This window comes from Artemia sp. Qi Xiang Cuo, chromosome 3 (genome assembly GCF_049724085.1).
Source record: "Artemia sp. Qi Xiang Cuo chromosome 3, ASM4972408v1, whole genome shotgun sequence".
Classification (NCBI taxonomy): domain Eukaryota; kingdom Metazoa; phylum Arthropoda; class Branchiopoda; order Anostraca; family Artemiidae; genus Artemia; species Artemia sp. Qi Xiang Cuo.
Window position 1 is genome coordinate 78,255,453 of NC_142796.1, and position 22,659 is coordinate 78,278,111.

The window sequence follows — 22,659 nt, forward strand, 5'->3', positions numbered from 1 at the left end:
TAGGGTGGGCTATCCTTGTTAGAGATAGCAGTCTTTTTCTTTTTCTTTCTCTGCTTATTAGTCTTCCTTGTTTTATTCCTCAATGTCATTGATGATGTCCTTCGCTTCTCACCTGGGTGGAGACTGATGAGTGAATGACGCGCACGCATCCTTTTCAATCCCTCCCCATTTTGCCGAGATTTTAATTGCTCAACAACGGCTCTTGCTGAAGATCTAATATTTTCCTTAACACTCTCCTTGAAGATCTTGCCCGACCCCCAGTAAAGTAGTGTTGAGGCAGCAAAATTTGATGCAGCAGGTACAAGATATTTTCTGGCAAGGGGTTGTGCAGAACGAAATAGCCTAGCAAACCAGCTACCAAGACCATAGCCAGACATTGTAGTACACCCCTTGTAGTAGTCCAAGCCGTTGACCATTTGACGTGGACTCAAAGCGCCAACATAGCAATTGATATCGGGACAGAAAAATGGAATTCTTATATTTTTAATGTTAGGTGATTGTGTCGCCGACAATGTGTCGAAAATGACATGTAATCACTGCTATGCCTTTTGTTATTGCTAGAGGATCACCCAATTCACTTCTTAGTGTTAACTGACAGATTTCCAAATACGAAGTGTTTACAGGAACATACTGAAGATGTTTTATATTATAGTGATGAACAAGTTCATGAGTTGTTTTTCGTTCAAGAACACTTAGGAGGGGGACATTTGAATTACCAACTCTCGATGTTTCCACAAAGGATGCATAGAGAAATACGCAAGAGTCCGAGGTGAAACCAGGTGGATAATCAGCAAAAATTGCTTGATCCATCCCGTAAACAGTGCCAGCATTTTCCCCCTTGATCATATTCTGTTTGAAGCCAAGAGCGTCTCTCAGATTATCATTGGGAATATTTATTTCAGTGTCAACAGGTGAGGTAATGTAAATCCTATCGTGTTCCAATGAATAATTAAAATGGAATGTACCATTCCTACGATATGAGATTTTTCTATTGATTGTCCGATACAAATCTGTCATATTATCGTATTCAATATATTTCAATTGAACATGTGGATATTCGCTAGATTTAAGTGCTTCAACCCATTCATAGTCGACAAAGAATGACCAATCGAATGGTATAGCTTTTATATCATACACACGAACCTTTCTCAGGATGTCATATGTATTTTTCAGAATACAGTCGACAAGAGCCACTTCATACGCACCGTCAAATTTGATGGCGGGGGAGAGTTTCGTCAAAAAATCACTTGTTTTAATGAACTCTTTGTAGAGAGGATCGGAGATGTTGGAAATGAATGTTACAAACAAATCATTGGGAATTGTTAATGTCTCCACTACCGATCCAAGAATCAAAATCTGAGCTATATCCTAGCCACCGAGCAAATAACTGTTTCCTGCCCCTGCGAGTACGAGTTTTTAATATCATTTCGATATGATAGATTTCATTTTCATTTTTAACCTTTTTTAGTTCATAGTCATAGAAGCCGCTGGGAATCTCTTCATCTTTGGTATCGCGCAACCGATAAGTTGTGGGTTTAGTGTCTAGGATTTTTGCCACTTTAAAAAGTTCTGTGGACCACATGTAATTCCCCTTTTCAAAAACATAAGTTGTTCTATTAATTCGAACAGTATCACCAACATTGAATTTACTTTTCTTCTTGACAATCATTTTACTGGCATATTTTTTAGGAAAGGTGTCAATTGTATCTATATCAGAATAATGAACTTCCGTTGGGGTTTAGTTCGACAATGTTCGATGAGGACGTTAATAATAGATCAATATGATTTTATATAAGTCATGAATAAAAGCCGGTGTGTTTTTTAATGTACAATATCTGGAAATGAGAAGTCGAATAGTTTTAATCAATCGTTCGGCCAATGCAGCCTTTATAGGACTATGACTATGATACAGCACTGTACTATATTTCACTAGTACTTTTGCAACATGGGGATTAACAAATTCACTATCGCGATCCGTTTGAATTTCTTATACGAATCCTGTTCGAGAATACTTTCTATAGCCTGAGCAACTTCAAAACCTCTCTTCGAGCGCAATTGAATTGCATATGCATAACGACTATAAACACTGATTGCAAGTAGAATGTACTTGTACGGTGTATTGTGACGTTGTTGAATCTCATCTAGAGTTAGGAGATCTGCTTGCATTATATGCAATTGGAAAAAGGCTTTAGTTTTTCGATAATAATTAGTACGAAGTCTATGATTTATATGTAGTGTGTAACTTGATTCATTTTGTAGAGAGTCTTGTACACTTTTAGCGTAAACACGAGTGACCTTGGAAAAAGTGGTGGGGTAACATAAACTCCCCGCTTCATCAATATTTTCATAAACACCTTTCAGAACTTCAACCATTTTGAACGTGAACACGTCATGTAACGTCTGCTACCCTTTTGTATACTAGTTGTGGTTGGTGATGGGGTTGATGGTGACTTAATACGTTTTCGCTTTTGTCTAGCTATCAATGGTGTGCTCCTCCTCCTTATTGTCAATTCTCCCCTAGGTGTGCTAGTATTTTCCAAGATTGATTTAAAATCTTCTTCTTCTTCTTCCTCTTCAGATTTTATTGTTGTTCTGGTTGTTGTTGATGATTCATGTTCATTTGATTTTTTTAGAATTTGTATATTGCTAATAATACTTTTGGGGAAGTTTAATGTATTTAGAAAGTTGTATATATGAGCGTCAAATGATAATAGTCCTTTACGATTTGTAACCATATCATAGATTAAATCAAGTAGATTATAGCTGTTGCCCTGAATTATAATCCCTTTCCCATTGCCACCAACTTGAATATGATCTTGAACACTTTCCATGAGATAAGTTAGGAGTCGTTTACATTGTTCACGATATGAGTGGGGCATTAGATTTCCAATTTCCAAAACAAATTAATCCAATTACTCCTTATTTAATTTTGTTCCAGCAGAAAAATCCTGAGGAGATGATTCTTGTTTGTGATCAATACTACTGGTCTTTGCAAGATAGGGCTTATGTTTGCCCACTCAGCGAGATGCATCTTGAAGTAAAAGTAGTTTTTTATCATCCTTAATATTCTCGTTGTCAATGAATTTAGTCAGATTGTCCTCAAATTTTTCCAGCGGCAAGAGAGCGAGTTCTATTGGAGTCAATTTATAGGGTTTTGCCAGTCTCTCTCTCTCTAGAGGAAACTGTTTACAAATCCTGCAATTATTGGCAGTAAAAGTGTGAAAAAGCCACCTCCCGCCTGAAGAAGACGTTTCTTTTAAAATTCTTTCCTTTCTTTTTACAGGCCAATGTAAGTACAATGGAACGATGTTGCTTTGCCTGTTGCTTAACTACTTCTGGCAGTTTAACATTACCCTCGGTCAAATTTAAACAAAGTTCAGATATTAGATTAATAAAATCATTGTCAATACCATGTTTGAATATGGCTTTCCTAAGCGAGGGTTTTGAAGTGCTTAGAACTGAAAATAAATGTCTATTTTCGTGTAGTTTCTTCAGTGTCATGATAGAAACTAATAGTTCTTTTTAGTGTTCACGGGGAGATGTACTGTAAGTCTATTCTAGAATAAATATGTGACTAAATGTAGATCGTCATATGTTTATTGATTAAGATCCAATTGGATGTATCCGTGGGATTATATAGTTGTCCGCTCGAAAGGTGAGACCCTACCTTTGGGGGCACTAGGGTGTATTTTTTTATTGAGAGTTATTAGCGAGCTAGAATCACGAAGAACTCTGTAGATGATATAGTAGGTGCAGTTCAATGCAAGTGTTCGCAGACATTTGCTCTGATGAAAGAGATTATGTAGAACCAGAGTAACGGAAATCCGTTCATGATGAGAGCAAATAGTGAACAGTTGTAGCATTTCCTGGGACCGTTGTTCAATAGATTCAGCTAACTCGTCAATAATCAGCCAAGAGTTTGGTTCAATAATTCTGAAAACATCAAGTCCCTTTATGAATTGCATCTGCACCAATCCCGCCATGTCAATTGCTTTTATTTTATCGTATGACTCCTGCCAAATACTGTAACAATAGTAGTTTTTTTCGGCTTTTCCACAAACATTTTATCGCAATTTTTAATTATTTTAGTTAAGAGTGTTGTTTTGCCTGACATTGACGGCCCACACAGAAACGATCTGAATGGTGTTTTAAATTGATACTTGTTCCCTTCAAAGGTTTACCTAGACAACTAACTATAGACTATAGCTGTCCAATGGCTAAATAATTTCCCTACTACTCCGTTCAAGAATAATGAGAAGAAGAAGAAGACGAATAAAGAATCATATTTTCTTTTATTATAAGCATAAAAAAGTAATAGCACTTTACAAATACTACATTGAACACATGAAAGCACATTAAACATGAAAAAATACACTTTTTTTAAATTTATTTATAATAAAAAATACAACATTTACATAGGCACTAGAAAAATAAAACACTTTAATACATACACTTTTTTTAATTTATTTATAAATAATACAATATTTATTATAATATGCACACACACTTAAAATAATAATATCACTTTTATTTACAGCATTTTATATTTAAGTTTTGGGGTACCCCCCCCCCCCCGGGGGGGGGGCCGCTGTGGCAGCCGGGAAGCGGGGGCCCACTTCGGTGGGCCGGGAAGCGCCACGGGCCGGGAAGTGGGGGCTCGCCGCGGCGGGCCGGGTTGGGGCGGAGGGGGGCATTAAATAGTGTAAATTGCTCTGCCTTGCACACACATATTGAAAATTGTTTGTGATGAAAAAAAAGAATTTAAAAACACCCATTACCCAAAAAAAACCCTCCCACCCAATTTGTACTTTTTTAAATGAATCTAAGTGAATTTTTATAGACCGAGTTGTTTTCTTTAATCCATACATTCAAATCGGTCTGAAATCAAATAATGACCGTGTGGTAGTACCCTCACACCATCCTCAAGTACATAGACTTTATCTGATGTGGCCGACATGGTGTTTTTCTCAGCTCTAACTGTGTCTAACTGTGTCTAACTATCGCCATGACTTCCGCTCTTGGGACTAAACTACGTTCCACACAGTTTCTATAGACACTCATGTCGAAATTATTTTTTACAAATTGTGTAGGCAACCCCATGCAAATTTGCTTTATATCCTCGTTGTGCATTTCCACATAGTATACCTTTGGTCAAGGAAACACACCACAGGATTTCAGACCTTTATCCGTTTCAGATTTTAACATTAACAATTGATTTGGGGCCAGAAGTTTCACTAGCTCTGGGTGGAAGTATTCATTCCAAATAGTTTAGTACATTCGTGAGCTAATGTACTCGCCATTTTCCAAATCATTCAATAGATTTTCAGTTTTGACTTTTAACAGGAGTGAATCAGTGTCCCCGTAATACACTTGAATTTGTCCCTCAATCGGCCACATTACCTTGCATACATTATAATAAAATGGCAACATTTTCTTAGACTTTCTTAGATATTTCAGTTATTGCACTCCCCCCTGCAATATTTTTATTTAAAACAATGTTTCTTTTCTTGCGGTGTAGGAACACCATATCAGAGTCTATGATTGTGAACGATGTGAAGTTTGGATCCGCAAGAATTCGAGCACAAGTTTTGGGATTGGTTACAATGTCACATCGACTTCTATTTCGTACGCTTTCGCACATTTTACCGAAAGCTGAGTTCAAAATGAGTTTATAGACTTCTTTTTCAACCTTCGTTTTCGCTTGTGAACGCTTACTGACAAAGGTGTCAATAAACGTTTTCATGTAAGACCTTTGATCAAATCGGAGGGCTCTATGAATCTTTGTTACTTTGAAACAGTTGGACACCATCCATTTCAATAGCACGTGATGAACAACGATATTCTGTGTCGGGTTGAAGTCGGCAATTAGATTTTGTTTTGAAGGAACCCAGTGCATACTCCCATCCTCTACTAAAGATAAATTGTAGGGTCTCAGAGAGTCCCTACCCACCGGTCTATTTATGTACGGAAAAACATATTTTTTTGCCAAGTCATGGTTTTTCTCTGGGATTTCTCCGTCAAATTAAAAAAACAAATCCTGGGTCTTTGGATTCTCGCCGCCAATCGAGTTGGGTGCCTTTGAGGTCCACGAACTATTGAGATATGAATCTGTGTCAAACGGCACAAAGTTGGGAGACACTGCCAATGGACTCTTGTAATTTATATCCAAAAAAACTGTGTTTAACTTTTCACCGCCATACCGTGTGTGCAAATTAGTTGTCATCAAACTATAACTGTAACAAACATATCCAACCTTAATGGATAATGCAACACACAGTCTATGAAACACGACAACTATAAGATCTATTCTGTATTTTCTAGATTTAAGTATAAAGTCCATCACCAGATGAGGAGTGAAAAATAATAACCTAAATCCAACCCAAATTCCCCATAGATTTTATCCGTATTTTTGCACACAATGTCCAGAAGAGTGAGTACGTCACTGACCAAGTATAGTTTACAATAATCCCACCCATTTTTACATCCGCCCTTTGCCCAAACGCTCTTAGCAAATTCGTAGTCGCTAGTGGTGCACTCGCTCCCAGTAAGAGAATTGTAATAAGCTTCAATGGGTGGTAATGACACCTCATCTAACCTCGAGCCAGAGTTGTAATAATCATATGGATATATACCCTTACACGTTAATAAATCATACATTTCATCATCGGGGAAACGCTGTAGAAAGAGGAGGAAGCTATCAAAATTATCACTTTTCTGTACCTGAATCAATTGACTTAAAGATTTTGGGAAGAAGCTGAAAGAGTCTAAAAAAAGAATTTTATTCAGGCACGTGTTACCCTTGTCAACTGTTTTCCACATGAATTCTAGCAGCAGCAGCTTCTCCGATGATTTGGGTATGATATTATATGAAAAAGAACCTTCTATCCATGCGTCATCTACAACTCTACCCTTGGCAATGCGGGCCAGTGCCTGTAGAACAAACTTTAAGTCATAATTGGAATTGTGTATAAAAACAGGTATGAAATATTGCTGTCTAACGTTTAAATTGCACGACTGATGTGCTCCCCCCTAAAGTTAATCCCCCCCCCCGGATGTAATTTCCTCCCACAAATGATCATGGTCGATCACGTTCCTCCTCCCCCCATTCCCAGCACCATCATCAAATTCCCCCTTAAAAACCATACATATTTTACGATTTTTAATGGCCAATATGTCATCTGGTGATAGGAGCATAGGATAGTGTGTGTAACGAAGGCGCGAAATTGCAACGTTCGCTATTTTCATAAGCCAGACCAATGCCAAGCGTTTACAGTGTTCACCGTCAACAAACTTCTCCACTACATCCAGCACTTGCATGGTATTATTGGAATCTCGTTGCGCGTGAGCGTAAGAGACCCCTATGGCTTCATGTATTTTAACACGATTTGGATTTGACGAATCGTACACGTCTGTGAGTTTCGCTTCGCAGTCTAAATGGATCTTATTGCTCTGTACAAGATTGTTCTGGAAATTCTTAAAACGTTACATCGCTTTATCTCCGCTTACCATCTCCACAGCCTAGTATCCATGACGTTTACAGTGTTTCATGTGATGCTTTAATTTTAAATCAGAGCTAAATCTTGAGCGGCATGTTGGACAATAATAACACACATCTTCCCCATTTTTACTCATACAGAAAACCGTACTAACATAGGGAACTTTATTAAAAAGTCGGATTGAATCCGAGTATTTGATCGGTTTGCATAAATGCCATGCCCAATACCCCAATACTTTAACTGAAGGGGCCCTCACTGGAAAAAGTGCCTCCTTCTTGTCGCAACGGTGACCCTCCTCAAATTCGGTTTAATGCTGTAACACCGTGACACCAATCTTTAAACGTGCATTAGCCCGCTCGAAAATATCTATTCCTTTTAGTGTCACGGGAAATTGACCATATAAACAATTAAAATCTAATATGGGGAATTTTGAACCCTCCCTACCATTAACTGCCATTTCATCTCTAACTTTTTCTTAGATGCATTATCGCGCAGAGGTCTGTATGCGGCAATTAAAAATACATACTTGAAACATTGTAGCCTCGTATCGAAACAGATTCGTTGTACCCCCTGACATCCCTCTAAATCTGAATGATATTTTAATTCAATATTCCTCGCTCCCCCTCTTACACTAAAATCTTTTTTAAATCTACAAATATTAACGTTTAAACTTTCAATAAATAAAACCACCGACCCACCACCCCTCGTTATAATATTCCATTTACTTTGAATACTATTAACCCAATTTAGAAAAACCTCCTCGGAATTTGATAAATGCGGGCGAATTGCCAACATCTCTGTGTGAAAGTATTTCGAATACAGCTCGCTCGCATTTTCATTACAAAAATATTTTTAGTGCTATTGATGCTTTTTAACTAACCCGCCTCCCACACATCCCCATTTGTTGTTAGAGAAAGGCTCGAATTTTAGTAGTATATAAATGTGTAATGGCCAGGGACTCTGTTATTATATAACCCGACACTAGAGAGTTAAAGGGGTCACCGAATTTGGCGCTGTAGACCTTTGTGTGGTGTAAAGAAGAGTTGGAAAGAAAAAATCTGGAAGTTGGGATACTTGTGATGTTGCTGTATCGTTATTATTGCTACTACTAGTTTTATCATTAACCAGAATGGTGGGGGCTGACATAGAATTGTCAATAGAACCACCCCCAGTCTGTTAAATTGCATTGGATGGAGGTGGCATGAAGTCCTCTAAGTCAGTTAGTATGTATTCCAGGGTGTTTGGGGATAGCTGATCAAGCCAGCCTGTATTGTCCTGTGACGGAATTTTATTATGAGGACCCGGTTCAGATGCACTACTACTACTAACAGCACCTGTATGCTCTCGCATAAATCTATCTTTCCATTCCGGGTCCTCCACCGTGTCAATGTCACAAGTTAAATTGTCTAGGCTGGCCATGTCCCCAAAACAATCATTTAGAAAACCCCTATGCCACTCCATATTGTCTAGAACTAGTGTAGGCTCATCTCTAAACTCCATTGGTGGTGCGAGGATTGGTTCAGGTCCACCAAAAATGGATGTCTCATGACTTGATGAAGATGGCGCTGCTAATTCATGAATCTATAGAAAAAAGGTTTATTTTCTATATGAAATAACCATTATTTTGTAAAGTTTATAAAACCATTTTCATTTTTCACCCCATCCTCAATACTCAATTTTACCCCTCCTAGCATTATTTTAACTAAATACTTGCCTTTACCCCCCCCCCCCAGAAATTTCAGAAAGACGCAATAGTCTATTTATCGTGAAGCATTACTAGTCGTATGTTTACCAGGATATTGAATAAGTACCATTTTTTAAACCTCCCTCAGAACTTAATGTAAATAGAACTTTAAGTAAATACTTGCCTCCACCCCCTCCCCCAGAAAGTTCAGAAAGAAGCAAAATAGTGATTTCTTTGACAATCAAAAAAAATAACATGATATTCAGCTATCTCTGAGGGGAGCACAGAAAATTAAAACAACGGTTGGGGCGGGGGGCTAATATTTTAATATCTCTGACACACACACTCTTAGAGTGTTGAAAAAAAATGGCGAAAAGAAAAGACTAAAAAATGTTGGAAAGAAATAGGTAGATATTTCTATATTAAGGTATAAGAAGGTAGAGATAAAATACCCACATTTCTAAATTCAGACTGCACTTGTGTGCCTGAAGCCCCTGGCAAAGCATGAAGGCGAGTGACCTCACGATCTTGAGTAGACGGGGCTGACGCATTATGAGAAGCCAACCACTCTCTTTTCATTTTTCTGCCAGGTTGCATAGAGGTTTGCGCAGAGCTGACACTGGCGTGAGAAGTTCCTGGTATTAAAAGTTGTGTGGTCATTGGCTGGTCCAGAGCATGTGTGATTGAACCAGCATATATGATGATGGAAGGCCTTGCAGCTTGCATCAATGTGGCATCGTTCCATCTTGCTCTCTTTTCAGGGGGAGAGTAATTGTAGGAATCCTCCTCCTCATCCTTAAAAAAGAAGAAAAATTTAGTATGGAAAAACGATTCCCCTTTTTACAGAAGAAAAAATAAAGATATTTATGCATAGTTTCAACTAACTACGGCTAAGTTTGTTAAAGGCGAGCTATTTTCTTGCGAAAACACACAAAATCAGAAAAAAAAATGCTCATTGTTCCTTTAGTACCTACGCAATTAGACTAAAAATTATGAGATTTATGCATAGTTTCAACTAACTACGGCTAAGTTTGTTAAAGGCGAGCTATTTTCTTGCGAAAACACAAAAAATCCGAAAAAAAATGCTATTGTTCCTTTAGTACCCACGCAATTAGACTAAAAATTAGGATATTTATGCATAGTTTCAACTAACTACGGCTAAGTTTGTTAAAGGCGAGCTATTTTCTTGCGAAAACACAAAAAATCCGAAAACAAAATGCTCATTGTTCCTTTAGTACCTACGCAATTAGACTAAAAATTAAGATATTTATGCCCAGTTTCAACTAACTACGGCTAAGTTTGTTAAAGGCGAGCTACTTTCTTGCGAAAACACAAAAAATCAGAAAAAATGCTCATTGTTCCTTTAGTAGCCACGCAATTAGACTAAAAATTAAGATATTTATGCCCAGTTTCAACTAACTACGGTTAAGTTTGTTAAAGGCGAGCTATTTTCTTGCGAGAACACAAAAAATCAGAAAAAAAATGCTCATTGTTCCTTTAGTAGCCACGCAATTAGACTAAAAATTAAGATATTTATGCCCAGTTTCAACTAAATACGGCTAAGTTTGTTAAAGGCGAGCTATTTTCTTGCGAGAACACAAAAAAATCAGAAAAAAATGCTCATTGTTCCTTTAGTAGCCACGCAATTAGACTAAAAATTAAGACATTTATGCCCAGTTTCAACTAACTTCGGCTAAGTTTGTTAAAGGTAAGCTATTTTCTTGCGAAAACACAAAAAATCAGAAAAAAATGATCATTGTTCCTATATTAGCCACGCAATTAGACTAAAAAGTAAGATATTTATGCCCAGTTTCAACTAACCATGGCTAATTATGTTAAAGGCGAGCTATTTTCTTGCGAAAACACAAAAAATCAGAAAAAAAACATCATTGTTCCTTTAGTAGCCACGCAATTAGACTAAAAATTAAGATATTTATGCACAGTTTCAACTAACTACGGCTAAGTTTGTTAAAGGCAAGCTGAAATCCAAAATTAATACAAAACTTAAATTTCTTCCCAAGAAATTATTTTGAATAAGATTTGGCTGTATATCAATTCTGAGTTTAATCTACTATTCTTTAATTAGCAACTTCCTTAATGATATAATTCAATGAATATCCATAGATATCTAAAATTAATACAAAACTTAAATTTCTTTCCGAGAAAATATTTTGAATACGATTTGGATGTATATCAATTCTGAGTTTCTGGCCAGATTTACACAAAGCCCGTCTTAATCATTCCCATTCCTAAATACCAACCTTTTGTTTTCATAATTTAGACAAGACGCGTGTGATGTCTGGTTCCGAAAACGACCCTTTTTGTAATTATAAACACAGATGGTTTTAGACCGGAAGGGAAAGTATATTCTATATTTGATAATGGGAATTGACATTTTTTGAACGAAATAACTATTTCTAAAGAATTAAACTTGTAAACAGAGGGGTAGAGGGGGGATGGGATTTACATAATGGAAAAAAGAGCGTATTTTACGTTTTCTAGTGACTATAATCATCATATTGTAGAGTTTGTATTGTTGGGGGGAGGGCTATGTCCCCTGAAATTTGAATTTACTAGTGGGGTGGTAAAAAGATTTTATTTGGAAATAAATTAAGAAATTTACTAAACTGTACTCATATTATAAATCGAAGTTGGCATAGCTTCAAAGTCAATAATATTTAGTGTATTATCCATGGTATGTTAAAACACTACGAAAATTTAATCGTAATGCATGGCCCTTATATACAAAATCTCATGTAAGAATGGAAATCACTCTTTTTTATTTGTATCCAATCATCAATCAAGTTATCGTATATGGAGCAACCTCCGCTGTCACTGATTGGCCCTAAAAACGGATGTTGCCTCAAAAACCCCTCTGGTTGTGTTATATAATCTCGACTATACTCTCAAAACATGTTGGACCACTTTATAGGTTTGCCAGCTTTTTTAAAATGTGCACGTGAAATCGAAGTGTATATTCTTGCACCCGTCAAACCTTTGCACTGTATATTCTTGCACCCGTCAATGCACTCGTCAAAGTGCGTACACCCTTACTACTCATTTGTTCCCGTTTTTTGAAAAAATCTAACCGATGTTAACCGATTGACGTAGATGGTTATATTTATCGGTAGTTCTGGTCTTGTTAAATGTAAGTTGTGTCTTTATATTTTATATTTATTGAATTTGCTCCTCCTAGTGTATCCTGAGAGAAAATAAAAGTATTATTTTTATCATTTACTGAAAAAAATTCAAATGAATTTACTGAAAAAATGTGCTTTGTCAGTTTATTATACATATGCTGATATTTATTTCTTAAAATCTTAATTAATTTTTGATTTCTTAAAGTTATAAAAATGAAACATTTAAAAGAATTTGATACACCAGATTTTGAAAGACTTAATTAAAACATTAAGTTTGATTTTTTTTTCCAACTCTTTAAGAATGACCCCTGAATCGCAAAGGTTTTAATTAGAATATATAGGTATTTTGAAAGTACTAAAAAAAAACTTTAGCGTTTAGAGTGACTCAGCGAGGTATTAATGAGGAGAAGAATCCCCTCATATACACAATAATTTCTGTTCGTTTTAAGTTTTAATGTTGCTCCTTAGTTTCAATTGAAAAACACTTGTTTTTTTTAATTTAATTTCTGATTGCTTTTTAAATAATGCTCAGAAATCCAGCGCCTCCTGCATGGAAAATTCCTATCCCCCCATGAAAAATTCATCCAGGATAAGATCCTCCCATGTAACCCTCTCCCCCTGCCCCCCCCCCACCAGAAAAATCCCACCCTGAAAATGTCTGTATACTTCCAATAACCAATACTATATGCAAACAATGGTTCAAGTTAAGAACTTGCAGCCCTTCCCCCGGGGACTGTGGGAGATTAAGTCATCCTCAAAGATATGGTTATTAGATTTTTCGACTATGCTGAACAAAATGGTTATCTCAAAATTTTGATCGGGTGACTTTGGGAAGAATATTAGCGTGGGAGGGTGCCTAGTTGCCCTCCAGTTTTTTTTCTCTTAAAAAAACACTAGAACTTTTATTTCCGTTTGAATAAGCCCTCTCGCGATACTCTAGGACCACTGGGTCGATACGATCACCCCTGGGAAGAGAGAAAAAAACAAGTAAACACGCATCCGTGATCTTTCTTCTGGCTAAAAATTTAGAATTACACATTTTTGCAGGCAGGAGCTTGAAACCTCTACAGTAGTGTTCTATGATACGCTGAATCTGATAGTGTAATTTCAATTAAGATTCTATGACTTTTAGGGGTTGTTTTCCCTTTTTTCGAAAATAAGGCAAAATTTCGCAGGCTCGTAACTTTTTATGGGTAAGACTAAACTTGATGAAACTTATTTATTTGCAAATCAACATAAGAATCTGATTCTTTTGATGTCACTATTGGTATCAAAATTCCGTTTTTTACAGTTTCGGTTACTATTGATCCGGGTCGCTCCATACTTAAAGTTCGTTACCACGAACTGTTTAATATTTAATAATTACCTTCTTAGGGTGAGTGTGGTGTTTTGTAGAAGCACTCTTTTTCTTGATTTTGGTGGTATTGTGCCTAATATCTACCGATTCGAAGGTTGAGAAAGGTGTAGGTAGATTAGAGAAACTTCTACTTCTTGGTAAGGCCAAAATGAAGGTTTTCCTTCTATCATATCTTAATTCTCCATCAGGTGTGATGCAGCGACGATTGACATAGGTCTTAAACCTGTAAATGAAACTAATTTAAGAATTATCTAACTGAGACCATTCCTGTGTTCAGCTTTTTTAATTTAAAACTAAGAGCTTAGTGTTTGGTCACACATGTATGAAGGCCAAAAAAGGTTCAACGTTTTGGCAACATGAAAGCTACTCTAATATAAGTAGAAGGGCCTTATTGACTCGTGACGGGAGTCCATATATGGGCATAGAATACTGACAGGACTCCAAATATGTGCATAGAGTCATTAGGGAGAACACGTGGTTAGTGGGTTCAATGACTTAAATTTCCAAGGTCGATGTTGTTGTTGTTGTTTTGTGCAGAGTCATTAGGGAGAACACGTGGTTAATGGGGTCAATGTTGTTGTTGTTGTTTTGGGCACGCAATAGAGTCATTTGGGAGAACACGTGGTAATGTCACTCGTGACGGGGCACCAAATATGGGCATAGAGTCCCTAGGGAGAACACGTGGTAATGTCACTCGTGACGGGGCACCAAATATGGGCATAGAGTCCCTAGGGAGAACACGTGGTAATGTCACTCGTGAAGGTGCACCAAATATGGGCATAGCCTCCCTAGAGAGAACACGTGGTTAATGGGGTCAATGACCTCTTTCTTCATGGTCTCTTTCTCCAGGTGTGTTCTTGGCACGCTCTCAGCGAATGTTATGATCCCGCCAGGAATTTGGAACACCTGTGCTGTCGACCTCAATTCACCTATAGTGAATCAATAATTCCCCTTAGAAACAACAAATTAATTCCCCTTTCTTGACAGATCAATCAACCAATGACATCATCTGTCAGACTTTAAAAATTTTCGCCTAGAAACGATTCTCCAGGAATAGATCCAACTCACTAATGTCTTTGCCTCGGAAACAACTCTTTTGGTCGAACTCCAAAGGATATTAATAACCAAACGCCATGGAAAAAATTCTCCAAGAAACATCTTAGCGATGAATTGTTTTAGCGCGGGAATCAGGTTTCTTATTAATTTGAAATCCATTAGCGCAGAGATGCCAAAAACAAAAGGAACACGCTGAATTACGTTTAGGGATTATTTGGGCGAAACTGTTTTAGACAGGTTATGGAATTATTTCGGTGAAACAGTTAGAGACATTTTAAAAGATGATTTTTGAAGAGATTTTGGAAGAGGATTTGAGGGTGAAACTCTGTGGTCCTTATAATACACAAGTTCCATTTTAACAGTGTTGTGAGGTCCTCTACCACAACCCCAAAGGGTTCCGATCCCCCCACCCCAACCCCGAAGGAAGCCCCCGGTCCTCAAAGGTCCCCCGGGCTCCCAAAGGACCACCCGGTCCTCAAGGGTCCCCCAGACCCCCAACGGACCCCCCGGCCCCCAAAGGGCTCCTCCCCCTTGGCCCCAAAGGGCCCCTCCCCTCCCTCTTCCTCCCTATCCTCCCCCTCCTCACCGCCCCCTCCCCTCCCCCTCCCCTCCTCCCCCTCCCCTCCCCTCCTCCTCCTCCTCCCCTCCTCCTCCTCCTCCTCCCCTCCTCCTCCTCCCTCCTCCTCCCCTTCCCTCCCCCATTTTTATACTTTTTTGTGCATTGAGACACAAAACGACCCCCTCCCCCGGCCCCCCCCTCCAAAGGTCTGATTTTTTAAAGTTCATTTTGAATTTCCTTCGTTGAAATGCAAGAGTTGGAATGTTTCAGTAGTGTTTTGTTGTGGCTTACCTTGTCACACCTACATTCTCTTGATTTTTCAAAGTTCATTTTGAATTTCTTTCGTTGAAATGCAAGAGTTGGAATATTTCAGTAGTGTTTCGTTGTGGTTTACCTTGTCACAGTTACATTTTCTTGATTTTTCAAAGTTCATTTTGAATTTCTTTCATTGAAATGTAGGAGTTGGAATATTTCAGTAGTGTTTTGTTGTGGTTTACCTTGACACACTTACATTTTTGTGATTTTTCAATGTTCATTTGAAGTTAATTCGTTGAAATTAAAGAGTTATAATATTTCAGTAGTGTTTGGTTGTGGTTTACCTTGTCACACTTACATTTTCTTGATTTTTCAAAGTTCATTTTGAATTTCTGTCGTTGAAATGCAAGAGTTTGAATATTTCAGTAGTGTTTGGTTGTGGTTTACCTTGTCACAGATACATTTTCTTGATATATACAATTTAATATTGAATGTCTGTCGTTGAAATGCAAGAGTTGGAATATTTCAGTAGTGTTTTGACGTGGTTTACAGTGTCACAGCTACATTTTCTTGATTTTTCAAAGTTCATTTTGAATTTCTGTCGTTGAAATGCAAGAGTTGGAATATTTCAGTAGTGTTTGGTCGTGGTTTACCTTGTCACAGTTACATTTTCTTGATTTTTCAAAGTTCATTTTGAATTTCTTTAGTTGAAATACAAGAGTTGGAATATTTCAGTAGTGTTTGGTTGCGGTTTACCTTGTCACAGTTACATTTTCTTGATTTTTCAAAGTCCATTTTGAATTTCTTTTGTTGAAATTCAAGAGCTGGAATATTTCAGTAGTGTTTGGTTGTGGTTTACCTTGTCACACTTACATTTTCTTGATTTTTCAAAGTTCATTTTGAATTTCTTTTGTTGAGAGGCAAGTTGGAATATTTCAGTAGTGTGTTGTTGTAGTTTACCTTGTCACAGTTACATTTTCTTGATTTTTCAAAGTTCATTTTGAATTTCTTTTGTTGAAATGCAAGAGTTGGAATATTTTAGTAGTGTTTGGTTGTGGTTTACCTTGTCACAGCTACATTTTCTTAATTTTTCAAAGTTCATTTTGAATTTCTTTCATTGAAATGTAGGACTTGGAATATTTCAGTAGTGTTTGGTTGTGGTTTACCTTGTCACAGTTACATTTTCTTGATTTTTCAAAGTTCATTTGAATTTAATTTGTTGAAATGCAAGAGTTAGAATATTTAAGTACTGTTTGGTTGTGGTATACCTTGTCACACTTACATTTTCTTGATTTTTCAAAGTTCATTTTTAATTTCTGTCGTTGAAATGCAAGATTTGGAATATTTAAGTAGTGTTTCGTTGCGGTTTAACGTGTCACAGTTACATTTTCTTTATTTTTAAAAGTTCATTTTGTAGTTCTGTCATTGAAATGCAAGAATTGTAATATGTAAGTAGTGTTTGTTTGTGGTTTACCTTGACCGAGTTACATTCTTTTGATTTTTAATATTTCATTTTGAATTTCTTTCGTTGAAATGCAAGAGATGTATTATTTCAGTAGTGTTTGTTTGTGGTTTACCTTGTCACACTTACATTTTCTTGATTTTTTAAGGTTCATTTTTAATTTCTTTCGTTGAAATGCAAGAGTTGGAATATTTCAGTAGTGTTTGGTTGTGGTTCACCTTGTCACAGTTATATTTTCTTGATTTTTTAATGTTCATTTTGAATTTCTTTCGTTGAAATGCAAGATTTGGATTATTTCAGAAGTGTTTTGTTGTGGTTAACCTTGTCACTCTTACATTATCCTGATTTTTCAATGTTTATCTAGAATTTCTTTCATTGAAATGCAAGAGTTGGAATATTTCAGTAGTGTTTGGTTGTGGTTAACATTGTCACAATTAAATTATATAGATTTTTAAAATTTAATTTTTAATTTATTTAGTTGAGATTCAAGATTTAGAATATTTCAGTTGTGTTTGGTTGAGGTTTATCATTTCACAGTTACATTTTATTGATTTTTCAAAGTTCATTTGAATTTATTTCATTGTTATTAAAGATTTTGAATATTTATGTAGTGTTTGGTTTTGTTTTACTATGTCACAGTTACATTTTCTGGATTTTTCAAGGTTCATTTTGAAATTCTTTTTTTGAAATGCAAGATTTGGAATATTTCAGTTGTGTTGGGTTGTGGTTTACCTTGTCAAAGTTAAATTTTCTTGATTTTTCTAAGTTCATTTTGAATTTATTTCGTGGAAATGCAAGAGTTGGAATATTTCAGTAGTGTTTGGTTGTGATTTACCTTGTCACAGATACATTTTCTTGATTTTTCAAAGTTCATTTTGAATTTCTTTCGTTGAAATGCAAGAGTTTGAATATTTCAGTAGTGTTTGGATGTGGTTTACCTTGTCACAGTTACATTTTCATGATTTTTCAAAGATCATTTTGAATTTCTTTCGTTGAAATGCAAGAGTTGGAATATTTCAGTAGTGTTTGGTTGTGGTTTACCTTGTCACAGTTACATTTTATTGATTTTTCAAAGTAAATTTAGAATTTCTTTCCTTGAAAAGCAAGAGTTGGAATATTTCAGTATTTTTTGGCTGTTTTTTACCTTGTCACAGTTACAATTTCTTATTTTTTCAAAGTTCATTTTATATTCCTGTTCCTGAAATGCAATAGTTGGAAAATTTTAATAGTGTTTTGTTATGATTTACATCGTCACAGGTGCATTTCCTTTATTTTTCTAAGTTCATTTTTAATTTATGTCATTGAAATGTAAGAGTTGGAATATTTCAGTAGTGTTTGGTTATGTTTTACCTTGTCAAAGTTACATTTTCTTGATTTTTAAAAGTTCAATTTGAATTTCTTTCGTTGAAATGCAAGAGATGGAATATTTCACTATTGTTTGGTTATGATTTACCTCGTCACAGTTACATTTTCTTGATTTTTCAAAGTTCATTTTGAATTTCTTTCGTTGAAATGCAAGAGTTGGAATATTTCAGTAGTGTTTGGTTGTGGTTTAGCTTGTCACAGTTACATTTTCATGTTTTTTCAAAGTTCATTTTGAATTTCTTTCGTTGAAATGAAAGAGTTGGAATATTTCAATAGTGTTTGATTGTGGTTTACCTTGTCACAGTTACATTTTCTTGATTTTTCAAAGTTCATTTTGAATTTCTTTCGTTGAAATGCAAGAGTTGGAATATTTCAGTAGTGTTTGGTTGTGGTTTACCTTCACACAGTTACATTTTCTTGATTTTTCAAAGTTCATTTTGAATTTCTTTCGTTGAAATAGAAGAGTTGGAATATTTCAGTAGTGTTTGATTGTGGTTTACCTTGCCACAGTTACACTTTCTTTATTTTTCAAAGTTCATTTTGAATTTCTTTCGTTGAAATGCAAGATTTGGATTGTTTCAGTAGTGTTTGGTTATGGTTTACCTTGTCACAGGTACATTTTCTTGATTTTTCAAAGTTCATTTTGAATTTCTTTCGTTGAAATGCAAGATTTGGAATGTTTCAGTAGTGTTTGGTTATGGTTTACCTTGTCACAGTTACATTTTCTTGATTTTCAAAGTTCATTTTGAATTTCTTTCGTTGAAATGCAAGAGTTGGAATATTTCAGTAGTGTTTGGTTGTGGTTTACCTTGTTACAGTATCATTTTCTTGATTTTTTAAAAGTTCATTTTGAATTTCTTTCATTGAAATGCAAGAGTTGGACTATTTCATTAGTGTTTGCTTTTGGTTTACATTGTCACAGTTACATTTTCTTGATTTTTCAAAGTTAATTTCGAATTTCTTTCGTTGAAATGCAAGAGTTGGAATATTTCAGTAGTGTTTGGTTAGAGTTTACATTGTCACAGTTACATTTCTTGATTTTTCAAATTTCATTTTGAATTTCTTTCCTTGAAATGTAAGAGTTGGAATATTTCAGTAGTGTTTGGTTATGGTTTACCTTATCAGAGTTACATTTTCTTGATTTTTCAAAGTTCATTTTGAATTTCTTTCGTTGAAATGCATGAGTCCGAAAATTTCAGTAGTGCTTGGTTGTGGTTTACCTTGTCACAGTTCCAATTTATTGATTTTTAAAAGTTAATTTTGTATTTCTTTTGTTTAAATGCAAGAGTTGGAATATTTCAGTAGTGTTAGGTCGTGGTTTACCTTGTCACAGTTACATTTTCTTGATTTTTCAACGTTCATTTTGAATTTCTTTTGTTGAAATGCAAGAGTTGGAATATTTCAGTAGTGTTTGGTTGTGGTTTACCTTGTCACAGTTACATTTTTATTGATTGTTCAAAGTTCATTTGAATTTCTTTCTTTGAAATGCAAGAGTTGGAATATTTCAGTAGTGTTTGTTTGTGGTTTACCTTGTCACAGTTACATTTTCTTGATTTTTCAAAGTTCATTTTGAATTTCATTCGTTGAAATGCAAGAGTTGGAATATTTCTGTGGAATATTTCAGTAGTGTTTGGTTGTGGTTTACCTTGTCACATTTAATTTTTATATTATTTTAAAATTTCAGTCTGATTTTATTTCTTTGAAATGCAAGAGTTGGAATATTTCAGTAGTGTTTGGTTGTGGTTTAACTTTTCTCATTTACATTTTCATGATTCTTCCAAGTTCATTTTGAATTTCTTTCTTTGAAATGCAAGAGTTTGAATATTTCTGTAGTGTTTGGTTATGGTTTACCTTGTTACAGTTACATTTTCTTGATTTTTTAAAGTTCATTTTGAATTTCTTTAGCTGAAATGCAAGAGATGGAATATTTCAGTAGTGTTTGGTTGTGGTTTACCTTTTCACAGTTACATTTTCTTGATTTTTCAAAGTTCATTTTGAATTTCTTTCGTTGAAATGCAAGAGTTGGAATATTTCAGTAGTGTTTGGTTGTGGTTTACCTTGTCACAGTTACATTTTCTTGATTTTTCAAATTTCATTTTGAATTTCTTTCGTTGAAATGCAAGAGTTGGAATATTTCAGTAGTGTTTGGTTGTGGTTTACCTTGTCACAGTTACATTTTCTTGATTTTTCAACATTAATTTTGATTTTCTTTCGTTGAAATGAAAGAGTTGTAATATTTCAGTAGTGTTTGGTTTTGGTTTACCTCGTCACAGTTACATTTTCTTGATTTTTCAAAGTTCATTTGAATTTCTTTCTTTGAAATGCAAGAGTTGGAATATTTCAGTAATTTTATTGTAGGTTGTATCAGTGTTTAAGTTACAGTTACATTTTCTTGATTTTTCAAAGTTCATTTTGAATTTCTTTCGTTGAAATGCAAGATTTGGAATATTTCAGTAGTGTTTGGTTATGGTTTACCTTGTCACAGTTACATTTTCTTGATTTTTCAAAGTTCATTTTGAATTTCTTTCGTTGAAATGCAAGAGTTGGAATATTTCAGTAGTGTTTGGTTGTGGTTTACCTTGTCACAGTTACATTTTCTTGATTTTTCAAAGTTCATTTTGAATTTCTTTCGTTGAAATGCAAGAGTTGGAATATTTCAGTAGTGTTTGGTTATGGTTTACCTTGTCACAGTTACATTTTTCTTGATTTTTCAAAGTTCATTTTGAATTTCTTTCGTTGAAATGCAAGAGTTGGAATATTTCAGTAGTGTTTGGTTGTGGTTTACCTTGTCACAGTTACATTTTCTTGATTTTTCAAAGTTCATTTTGAATTTCTTTCGTTGAAATGCAAGAGTTGGAATATTTCAGTAGTGTTTGGTTGTGGTTTACCTTGTCACAGTTACATTTTCTTGATTTTTCAAAGTTCATTTTGAATTTCTTTCGTTGAAATGCAAGAGTTGGAATATTTCAGTTGTGTTTGGTTGTGGTTTACCTTGTCACAGTTACATTTTTTTGATTTTTCAACGTTCATTTTGAATTTCTTTCGTTGAAATGCAAGAGTTTTAATAATTCAATAGTGTTTGTTTGTTGTTTACCTTGTCACAGTTACATTTTCTTGATTTTTCAACGTTCATTTTGAATTTCTTTCGTTGAAATGCAAGAGTTGGAATATTTCAGTAGTGTTTGGTTGTGGTTTACCTTGTCACAGGTACATTTTCTTGATTTTTCAAAGTTCATTTTGAATTTCTTTCGTTGAAATGCAAGATTTGGAATATTTCAGTAGCGTTTGGTTTTGGTTTTACTTGTAACAGTTACATTTTCTTGATTTTTCAAAGTTTATTTTGAATTTCTTTCGTTGAAATGCAAGAGTTGGAATATTTCTGTAGTGTTTGGTTGTGGTTTACCTTGTCACAGTTACATTTTCTTGATTTTTCAAAGTTCATTTTGAATTTCTTTCGTTGAAATGCAAGAGTTGGAATATTTCAGTAGTGTTTGGTTGTGGTTTACCTTATCACAGTTACTTTCTCTTGATTTTTTAAAGTTAATTTTGAATTTCTTTTACTGAAAATCAATAGCTGAAATATTTAATAATTGTAGGGTCGTGGTTTAACATGACAATTTTAGATTGTCTAGATTTTTAAAAGATAATATTTAATTACAAACTTTGTAAAGCCATTTATTTACTATTTAAAAAGTGTTTTGGTTTTGGTTTACATTGTCACAGTTACATTTTCTTGATTTTTCAAAGTTCATTTTGAATTTCTTTCGTTGAAATGCAAGAGTTGGAATATTTCAGTAGTGTTTGATCGTGGTTTAACTTGACACAGTTACATTTTCTTGATTTTTCAAAGTTCAGTTTGAATTTCCTTCATTGAAATAGGTTTTGGTCGTGCTTTACCTTGACACAGTTAAATTTCTTGATTTTTGTTAGGTTAGGTTAGGTTAGGCTAGATCAAGTTAGATTAGGTTAAGTTAGGTTAGGTTAGGTTAGCCTACGTACGCGCGCGTACGTAGGCTAAACCTCAACCTAACACTAACTTAACCTAATCTAACTTGCATCTCAAGCCTAACTTCAAATGAACTTGAAAAATCAAGAAATTTAACTGTGTCAAGGTAAACCACGACCAAAACTACTATTTCAATGAAGGAAATTCAAAATGAACTTTGAAAAATCAAGTAAATTTAACTATGTCAAGTTAAACCACAACAAAACTCTACTTAAATATTCCAACTCTTGCATTTCAACGAAAGAAATTCAAAATGAACTTTTAAAAATCAAGAAAATG

At 35.1% G+C, this 22,659-nt stretch overlaps 1 protein-coding gene across 1 annotated transcript in view; it reads right to left on the bottom strand.

Moving 5' to 3' along the window:
* Positions 1–22,659, bottom strand: part of LOC148954568 (uncharacterized) — an 87,539-nt gene that overhangs the window by 63,527 nt on the left and 1,353 nt on the right. Inside the window, exon 2 of the mRNA XM_089086340.1 lies at positions 13,687–13,900. Coding sequence (XP_088942466.1) covers positions 13,687–13,900 — 214 coding nt within the window. The remainder of the gene's footprint in view (positions 1–13,686; positions 13,901–22,659) is intronic.